Below are 10,170 nucleotides of genomic sequence, written 5' to 3' on the forward strand. Positions count from 1 at the left end.
AGGTGTGTGTGTGCGCGTGAGGAGGAGAGAACAGAGCAAGACCTCAGCTGTGCTGCTCCCCACCAAAACGCTCTATTGTTTTACCCTTTTCTTTCCTTTCCATAAAGTGTATGTAATTAAATGATGTTTAGGAATCAGAATGTCAGAGAGAATTGTTAGTCTAATACAGTTACACTAGTTTCATTTGTTTAACTTAAATATTTATACATTTTGTCAGTTCAGAAATGTAGTGTCAGTAACCTGGAGAAAGTCCTGTAACCTTGTGCAGTTTTGGAGAAAATGTACCAGTTATTTAATAGTCCATCTTTTATTATAAACATAAGGTTTTATTATAAATAAAAAGTTACAGACATGTTTGTGTTTGCTGTTAATGCTGTGAGGGTAAAAGCCTTGTGAGGTTTAATGCTGATAAACACTACAGTCATACAGGACATTCAGGAAGAATTGTTTCACTCCGGGTTCACTCACCTCCACTGTATTGTGATAGGATAGTGTAACTGTAACTGTGCTGGACCACAGGAGATCCAGACAGACTGGACAGATGAACTGATCCTGATCTACTGAAATACGGAGCTTTAGATGAGGACGGTGAAGCTAAGCTCCATGTACCGTGACTGTAAGTGTAAGTATGTGCTCTGTGTACTCTGGAGTGATACGTCACATTAAACACAGTACTGATAAAGTACTGACTCAATCTGTCTCTGTCTATTTACCTACAATCATTAGAATAACTCTATTCAGACAGAATATGGAGCTCAAAGTGCTTCACTACAGTTAAACAGTGACAGACAATAAATATAATCATAATACCAATACAGTTATTAATTACTATTTACATTCTTAACTTAATTTATAATATTTTAGCTGATTTTAATAATGTTAATATTATGTGAATGTAAAATAAATATTTTAAATTGTTATAAAAACTATTACTTATATCCAATTTTTTTTTTTTTATTAAATAGATTTGACCAAAGCATGTTGTGTACTATACAGTCTTTTATGGGTTTCACTACACACACCATGGAAGCATCCACACTGAGTGAGGAAAAATAGTGAAAAATAGAAAAACAAATAAAATAAAGTAAATAAATAATTATGTAAAAATATCAATAAACTATGTAAAATGTATTTATTAACAAGACCAAAGTATCAATTCAGTTGTTTTGTAGACAGGAATAATTTACATCTCCACAGATTTATGGACTAAAGGGAGATGAAACGGTTAACAGAGGTGTATTCATGCCCTCCCTCTTTTTAGCTCCTCCTCTCACACACTCTCTCTTACACACACACACACACACAGGACCAGGAAGTTCTTGTCAAAGAAAACGAAACTCAGACTGTCTCTCTCTCTCTCAGTGTGTGACTTCAGAAAAATGGCCGAGGCCAGTATTTCAGTAGATCAGTTTTCAGTGGATCAGTTCATCTGTCCAGTGTGTCTGGATCTCCTGAAGGATCCGGTGACTCTCCCCTGTGGTCACAGGTTCTGTAAGGTGTGTATTAATGGCTGCTGGGATCAGGAGGATCAGAAGGGCGTCTTCAGCTGTCCTCAGTGCAGAGACACTTTCACTCCAAGGCCTGTTCTACGCAGAAACAACATGCTGGCTGAAGTGGTGGAGAAACTGAAGAAGAAGACTGAAGTCCAAGCTGCTTCTCCTGCTCACTGTTACACTGGACCTGGAGATGTGGAGTGTGATTTCTGCACCGGGAGAAAACACAAAGCTGTCAAGTCCTGTCTGACGTGTCTGGTCTCATTTTGTGAAACTCATCTGAAACCTCACCTGGAAGTTCCTGGTTTAAAAAAACACACATTAATTGAAGCTTCAGCAAAACTCCAAGAGAAGATCTGCTCTGAACATAACAAGCTGATTGAGATCTACTGCCGTACTGATCAAACCTGCATCTGTTATTTGTGTACGATGGATTATCACAAAGGACACGACACCGTCACAGCCGCAGCAGAAAGAGCTGAGAAACAGGTGAGAATGAAAAAGATTTCCAGGATGAGGTTCTTAATTATAGTTTATATCTAGTAACATGTGCTCAGTGTTGTGTTAGTTACTCAGAAAAGTAATATTACTATAATTATTTAATGCATAAGATATGAAATATTAGTGTGTGACTGTTTGGCTAGATAATGTTTGAGATATACATGAATATACACACACACACACAGTTGCGTCTTAGTGAATTAGAATATCAGCAAAAAGGTGATTAGTTTCAGTAATTCAGTTTTTAAAGTGAAACTCGTATATTATATAGATTGATTACACACAGACTGATATGATTGCAAGTGTTCGTTTATTTTAATTTAGATGATTATGGCTTACAGCTAATGAAAACCCAAAATCCAGTATCTCAGAAAATTAGAATATTACTTAAGATCAATAAAAAAGGAGAAAAGATTTCAAACACAGAAATGTTCTAATGACTAATGAAAAGTATGAACATGTACAGCACTCAGTACCTGGTCAGGACTCCCTTCTGATAGGCGTATGTGTCACGGTCACCATCACTGCATGAGCTCCAGTGAATTATATGATTTAAACATCAATTTAAAATTTAAACAGAGAGAGAGAGAGAGAGAGAATAAACATAAACATAATCAAAGCAGATATAATGAGCTCCACTCCACTCTTGTCATCATGCTGGATAAGGGTTTATGTCTCTTAGATCCAGTGAAGGGAAACTAACACTACAGCACACACACACATGCAAAACATGTATGTAATGAATTATCTTACTATGTAAGTACTTTATAAAAAGCTGAATGTAACTGTTCTGTCCTCAGAGTGAGTTAAAGGAGAAGCAGATGAAATCCCAGCAGAGAATCCTGGAGAAGCAGAAGAAGGTGCAGGAGCTGAAACAGGCTGTGAACACTATAAAGGTGAGCAGTGAGCAGAGACAGAGCTGCTCCTAGAAACATATACAACATGGACAACATGGAGTCATTTAGAGTCGCAGTAAGAGAGGGAATGATAGATGAGCTTTAAATCCTGTGTGTGTGTGTGTGTGTGTGTGTGTGTGTGTGTGTGTGTGTGTGTGTGTGTGTCCTAACAGCTGAGTGCACAGACAGCAGTGGAGGACAGTGAGAGGATCTTTACTGAGCTGATCAGCTCCATGGAGAAAAAGCGCTCGGAGGTGACGGAGCTGATCAGAGCTCAGGAGAAGACTGAACTGAGTCGAGCTGAACGACTCCTGGAGCAACTGGAGCAGGAGATTGCTGATCTTCAGAGGAGACTCACTGAGCTGGAGCAGCTTTCACACACACACGATCACATCCAGTTCCTCCAGGTAACACTCACTGTCTGATCTACACACACAGCTGTTCCTCACACACTCTCTAAAACACCTCCTGTTAATGGAACAGTGAATGTCCTCTGATGTCACAAGTGTGTTTTACATTTAATCTGCTTTCTGTAGGCTTTAGCTTCTGGGCGTCAGTCTCCTTCATTTGAAAGTCCAGATTTTCAGACATCCAGCATCAGTGTCCATCAACATCTCTCATTTGATGGAGTGAGGAATTCTCTCTCAGATCTGAAGAAGAGACTCGAGGAATTCTGTGAGGAGGAATTCAACAAAATCCCTCCACATGGTAAGAGGAGCTGTTCCTGCTGGAGAAACACAATGATGGACGTCTTTACTCGCTCTGTCAAGTCTTATTTCTTAGCAATGCTCCTGCTGACCTTCCTGCAGACAGTTTGAACTAAAATACTGATTTAAAATGAATAAACTGACTGTATCACTTTAAACTGTTTCCATCTTTTACAACCTGATGATGCTTTTTGTCTTCATTTCCATTTTTCTCTCCACAGCTGCAGCAGTTCAGATCTTTTCACTACCAGAGCCACAGAGCAGAGAAGAGTTTCTGAAATGTACACACACACACACACACACACACACACACACACACACACACACACACACACACAGGTTTATTAGGTCTATAGAGAACCGTTTTCTTTAAAAGCAGCTTAGAAAATATTAAATACAGACAAGTGATGTGCAGGAATGTTGTGTGATTTAAATGATCTTTTATTAGTTTATTTGTGTGTGTGTGTGTGTGTGTGTGTGTGTGTGTGTGTGTGTGTGTGTGTGTGTGTGAGAAAGAGAGAGAGAGAGACTGAGTAAAAATTAGAGAGAAATGAAAATTACACACATAAAAGTGATGATAATAATAATAATAATAAGAAGAAGAAGAATAATAATAATAAAGTATTATATATTCGATTAGCAGAATAGAAAACACTAAATACTGACAAATTGGAATAAATAACAGTTTTTTATTTCTTTAGATTAAAATCTGAATGAACATTGAGACATTTCTCCCTCAGATATCAGCGCACACAGACAGCTGTCTCACTCTTCACATGAATATACAGTATTCTGTGAATTAAACCCAACATGTTCACATTGTTCAGTTTGTTTTTCTCTTTTATTTTAGATTTCTGTTATCTGACTCTGGATCCCAACACGACACATCGTGACCTCATTCTGTCTGAGAAGAACAGAGCGCTGAGATACAGTGAGAGAGAGCAGCAGTACTCTGATCATCCAGAGAGATTTGACTCCTGGCGTCAGGTGTTGTGTAAGGAGAGTGTGTGTGGACGCTGTTACTGGGAGGTGGAGTGGAGCGGTGTTGGTGTGGACATATCAGTCTCATATAAAGACATCAGCAGGAAAGGACAGGGTGATGAGTGTGGGTTTGGACGCAACAATCAGTCCTGGAGTCTGTGGTGTTCTTCTTCTTCTTCTCTCTATTTCTATCACAACAACATTGAGACTGATCTCGGAGCTCCATCATCCTCCAGAATAGGAGTGTATGTGGATCACAGTGCAGGAACTCTGTCCTTCTACAGCGTCTCTGACACGATGAAGCTCCTCCACAGAGTCCACACCACATTCACTCAGCCTCTGTACGCCGGGTTTGGGGTCTACTGGTCTGACTCTACTGTGAGATTGTGTGATCCAGAATAAAGTGTGTAGTGTTTTGTGTAAAATTCCTGCACATTGTCACATTGTTGCTCAGTCATCTGTCTCACTAACACACAATCCAGCTGCACAAACAGCTCAGTAATTTAACACAGCGACAATTAAAGAGTAAATATTAACACTGAATATAGTTTAATAAAAATAAACAGATGTATTATTAAATGTATTAAATGTATTATTATAAAGTTGTATCTGTGTGAAGAGCCGTGGTGAGATTTGGCACATCAGACGTCACTTTAGAATAACTTTATATTTACATTATTGAAAGTAGATGTTTAAAACTGACCACACACACACACACACACACACACACAAACACACACACAGCTGAAAATATTATGGCAAAGACTTTTTTTAATTTGGGGTTAAATCAGTTAAAAAATTAGTGTGAAAAATATCAGAAGTAAATGTTTGTAATGCAGTGAATTTTTAAATCTTCTAAATAAATATCTTTATACTGTATGTGTGTAACACCTGTGTAACATTTCCGGCTGAACATAAGCACTCTCCCCTTTAAAAAAAATATTAAAAAGGGTTTTAATACCCAAAACACTGTAAGACTGTGTATAATATTAATAATAATAATAATCATAATAATAATAGTAATAATAACAAAAACAAAACAAACAAACAAGACATTTGTCTGTTAATGGTATGAATCATAACCAATGTTAATAATAAACATATACAATAATTTATACATATTTACACACAAAAATGAACAAGGCAGGTTGTGCACATTACATAATATAATTATTCCTAGTTTACTTATAATAATTGTATTTATTGATTTAAAAAGTTTTTTTATGATTAAGGTTCACGTAATTATGTCTCAACTTGACCGTACAAATTCCTAATCCGTTGTCTAATCACAAACCATTCATGTTAAGTCAACATTTCATACATACAGCAGGGGGCAGTAGCGAGACTCCAGCTGTCATGAACCGCTAAAGGAACAGAAGAGCGAGACGAATCAAACTACACCTGCGCAAAGTTAACTGACTCTCCGTCCGCGTGCGTTACCGCCTGCGCCAAAGCTGGGGAACAATAGTCTGTTTGGGGGGGGAGGGCGAAAAGAAGGGGAAGAAGGGGGAAAAGGGAAAAAGGAGAAAAAAGGAAGAAAAAAAGAAAAATTGAGAAAAAAAAATGAGTTGAAATGAGAGTTATTACCGTCTTTGGTGTTTCCCTTTAGTTGTAGACTGCTAATGTCATTGTAATTTTAAGATTTGCAACAAAAATGAACATTTTTATCCGCGAGGCAGGGGGAGGTTGTGAATCCAAAGGTCCCAGGTTCGATTCCCGAGAATGACGGGGGTTTTTTTCAACCCAAAAATCTGACAAATGTCACAAAAAAAAAAAAAAAAATACTGCCTAATTAATCATTACATGAGGTTGGGTTATTGTAAAAGTATTAAAATTTGTTGTTAAATGCTTTATGCTGTGTCACTCAAAAAGTAAATTTGACTAATATAATCAAATTAATAATTAATGGATTAAACATAAAAAAGGAATGCAACAGTGTATTTGCCTTCTCTATATGACTGTGACCTGCTGGAATGAAGGCTAATTAATTACAAATAAAATATTAATCTGCTGGTGTCCGCTTTTTCTAAATATAATGCAAATTTATTGATATATATACATATATATTTATATATATATATATATGTATACTAATGCAACCACGGGGGGGCGCAATCCAGTGTCTTCTTGTGCCAGTCCCAAGTCTGGATAAATGCAGAGGGTTGTGTCAGGAAGGGCATCCGACGTAAAACATTTGCCAAATCAATGATGCGAATCAAGAATATAATTCCCATACCGGATCGGTCGTGGCCCGGGTTAACAACGACCGCCACTGGTGCTGTTGACCTACAGGGTGCTAGTGGAAATTGGGCTACTGTTGGTCGAAGAAGGAGAGGAGGAAGGTGTGTTCGTAAGCAGAGAGAGAAGAGGAAAGGCAAGAGTTTAGGAGTGATAGTAGGGACTTTGAATGTTGGGACCATGACTGGGAAGGGAAGAGAGTTAGTTGATTTGATGCAGAGAAGAAAGGTGGATATACTGTGTGTCCAGGAGATCAGGTGGAAAGGTAGCAAGGCTAGAATCTTAGGATCAGGGTTCAAATTGTTTTACCATGGTGTGGATAGGAAAAGAAATGGAGTAGGAGTTATTCTGAAAGAGGAGTTTGTAAGGAATGTTCTAGAGGTGAAGAAAGTATCAGATAGGGTGATAAGTCTGAAGCTGGAAATTGAAGGGATAATGTTCAATGTTGTTAGTGGTTATGCCCCACAGGTAGGATGTGAGTTAAAAGAGAAGGAGAAATTCTGGAGTGAGTTAGATGAAGTGATGCAGAGCATCCCCAGAGGTGAAAGAGTGGTGATTGGTGCAGACTTCAATGGACATGTTGGGGAAGGGAACAGAGGTGATGAAAATGTGATGGGCAGGTTTGGTCTTCAGGACAGGAATGTAGAAGGACAGATGGTGGTGGACTTTGCAAAGAGGATGGAAATGGCAGTAGTAAATACTTTCTTCCAGAAGAGGCAGGAACATAGGGTGACATATAAGAGTGGAGGCAGAAGCACTCAGGTCGACTACATCTTGTGTCGACGTTGTAACCTGAAAGAGATCAGTGACTGCAAAGTGTTGGTAGGGGAGAGTGTAGCCAGACAACACAGAATGGTGGTGTGTAAAATAACCCTGGTGGTGAGGAAGGCAAAGAGGACAAAGGCAGAGCAGAGGACAAAGTGGTGGAAGCTGAGAAAGGAAGAATGTTGTGAAGTCTTTAGGGAGGAGTTGAGACAGACTATGGGTGGTCAGGAGGTGCTTTCAGTTGACTGGACAACTACAGCCAATGTGATCAGGGAGACAGGTAGGAGGGTACTTGGTGTATCATCAGGTAAGGGGAAAGTGGACAAGGAGACTTGGTGGTGGAATGAGGAAGTCCAGGAGTGTATACAGGGAAAGAGGCTAGCTAAGAAGAAGTGGGACACTGAGAGGACTGAAGAGAGTAGACAGGAGTACAGGGAGATGCAGAGTAAGGTGAAGGTAGAGGTGGCAAAGGCCAAACAAAGAGCATATGAGGACTTGTATGCTAGGCTAGACAGTAAGGAGGGAGAGGGGGATCTGTACAGGTTGGCAAGGCAGAGAGATAGAGATGGGAAGGATGTGCAGCAGGTTAGAGTGATTAAAGATAGAGATGGAAATGTACTGACAGATGCCAGGAGGGTGATGGGAAGATGGAAGGAGTACTTTAAGGAGTTGATGAATGAGGAAACAAAAAGAGAACAAAGAGTAGAAGAGGTGACTGTTGTGGAACAGGAAGTAGCAAATATTGGTAGAAGTGAGGTGAGAAGGGCGTTGAAGAGGATGAAGAGTGGAAAGGCTGTTGGTCCTGATGACATACCTGTGGAGGTATGGAAGTGCTTAGGAGAGATGGCAGTAGAGTTTTTGACAAGTTTGTTTAACAAGATCTTGGAGAGTGAGAGGATTCCAGAGGAATGGAGGAAAAGTGTATTGGTGCCAATTTTTAAGAACAAGGGAGATGTGCAAAGCTGTGGCAATTATAGAGGTATAAAGTTAATGAGCCAGACAATGAAGCTGTGGGAAAGAGTAGTGGAAGCTAGGTTAAGGGCAGAGGTGAGCATTTGTGAGCAGCAATATGGTTTTATGCCTAGAAAGAGTACATCAGATGCAGTATTTGCTTTGAGGATGCTGGCGGAGAAGTACAGAGAAGGTAACAGGGAGTTGCATTGTGTCTTTTTAGATTTAGAGAAAGCGTATGACAGGGTGCCAAGAGAGGAGCTGTGGTATTGTATGAGGAAGTCTGGAGTGTCAGAGAAGTATGTTAGAGTGGTGCAGGACATGTATGAGAGCTGTAAGACAATGGTAAGATGTGCTGTAGGTGTGACAGAAGAGTTTAAGGTGGAGGTGGGTCTGCATCAAGGATCGGCTCTAAGCCCCTTTTTGTTTGCTCTGGTGATGGACAGGATGACAGATGAGGTAAGACAGAAGTCCCCATGGACTATGATGTTTGCAGATGACATTGTGCTCTGTAGCAAGAGCAGGGAACAGGTGGAGGAAAATTTGGAGAGGTGGAGGTATGCTCTGGAAAGCAGAGGAATGAAGGTTAGCCGCAGCAAGACGGAATACATGTGTGTAAATGAGAGGGACCCAGGAGGATTGGTGAGGCTACAGGGAGCAGAGGTAAAGAAGGTGCAGGATTTTAAGTACTTGGGGTCAACGGTCCAGAGCAACGGAGAGTGTGGAAAGGAGGTGAAGAGGCGGGTACAGGCAGGTTGGAATGGGTGGAGAAAAGTGTCAGGTGTGTTGTGCGATAAAAGAGTATCAGCGAGAATGAAAGGAAAGGTGTACAGGACAGTGGTGAGACCAGCGATGCTCTACGGCTTAGAGACAGTGGCGCTGAAGAAAAGACAGGAGGCAGAGTTGGAGGTAGCAGAGCTGAAGATGTTGAGGTTCTCCTTGGGAGTGACAAGGATGGATAGGATTAAGAATGAGTTTATCAGAGGAACAACCCACGTTAGATGTTTTGGAGATAAAGTCAGAGAGGCCAGATTGAGGTGGTTTGGACATGTTCAGAGGAGAGATTGTGAATATATCGGTAGAAGGTTGCTGAGGTTGGACCTGCCAGGCAGGAGGTCTAGAGGAAGACCAAAGAGGAGATTTATGGATGCAGTGAGAGAGGACATGAAGTTAGTTGGTGTGAGAGAAGAGGATGCAGAGGATAGGGTTAGATGGAGGCAGATGATTCGCTGTGGCGACCCCTGAAAGGGAACAGCCGAAAGACAAAGAAGAAGAAGATATATATATGTATACTGTATATACAGCACTCATCACATATTATCAGCTCTCCAACTTATTTCAGTTCTTTAATATTCAAACACAAGCAAAAATAAATGCTATTATAAGTGATAAAACAACAAACAAGGGCACACAATGTAAAATCTATGTACATAGCTATAAACTCTGCAACTTCAACACAATTTACAAACCACCAATCAAAACTTTACAAATTTTAGTCTATTTTTTATCTGCCCTTTTCCTCCGCATATCCTCCATCCATTGCTCAACAGGCATATTTGCAGTTTGTGGACAGTATATGCAGCCATAATACTGTGTATGGCCAGTTTCTTTATTTCGAGGTTGGCCGCATTGACTGCA

At 40.0% G+C, this 10,170-nt stretch overlaps 1 protein-coding gene across 2 annotated transcripts; it reads left to right on the forward strand.

Annotated features, from left to right (window-relative positions):
• The first annotated feature begins 1,329 nt into the window (after nucleotides 1–1,329).
• Nucleotides 1,330–5,554, forward strand: LOC128507931 (tripartite motif-containing protein 16-like). Of its 2 annotated transcripts, XM_053479099.1 has the most exons (6): nucleotides 1,330–1,982; nucleotides 2,795–2,890; nucleotides 3,064–3,297; nucleotides 3,427–3,598; nucleotides 3,819–3,878; nucleotides 4,448–5,554. In XM_053479099.1, the coding sequence occupies exons 1-6, from the start codon at nucleotides 1,380–1,382 to the stop codon at nucleotides 4,978–4,980; spliced, it is 1,698 nt and encodes a 565-aa protein (XP_053335074.1). In that variant the 5' UTR covers nucleotides 1,330–1,379; the 3' UTR covers nucleotides 4,981–5,554. The 2 variants fall into 2 exon arrangements, with proteins under 2 accessions (XP_053335074.1, XP_053335065.1); XM_053479090.1 differs by lacking the exon at nucleotides 3,819–3,878.
• Nucleotides 5,555–10,170: the final 4,616 nt, after the last annotated feature.

This window comes from Clarias gariepinus, chromosome 2 (genome assembly GCF_024256425.1).
Source record: "Clarias gariepinus isolate MV-2021 ecotype Netherlands chromosome 2, CGAR_prim_01v2, whole genome shotgun sequence".
NCBI lineage: Eukaryota > Metazoa > Chordata > Actinopteri > Siluriformes > Clariidae > Clarias > Clarias gariepinus.

What these genes read in the sequence shown, in the direction of transcription:
- LOC128507931 (XM_053479099.1), top strand. Translation starts at nt 1,380, where the DNA reads ATGGCCGAGGCCAGTATTTCAGTAGATCAGTTTTCAGTGGATCAGTTC. An exon ending in ATCACATCCAGTTCCTCCAG is followed by an intron (nt 3,298 to 3,426) that starts GTAACACTCACT and finishes TGCTTTCTGTAG; the next exon opens with GCTTTAGCTTCTGGGCGTCA. An exon ending in CAGAGAAGAGTTTCTGAAAT is followed by an intron (nt 3,879 to 4,447) that starts GTACACACACAC and finishes CTTTTATTTTAG; the next exon opens with ATTTCTGTTATCTGACTCTG.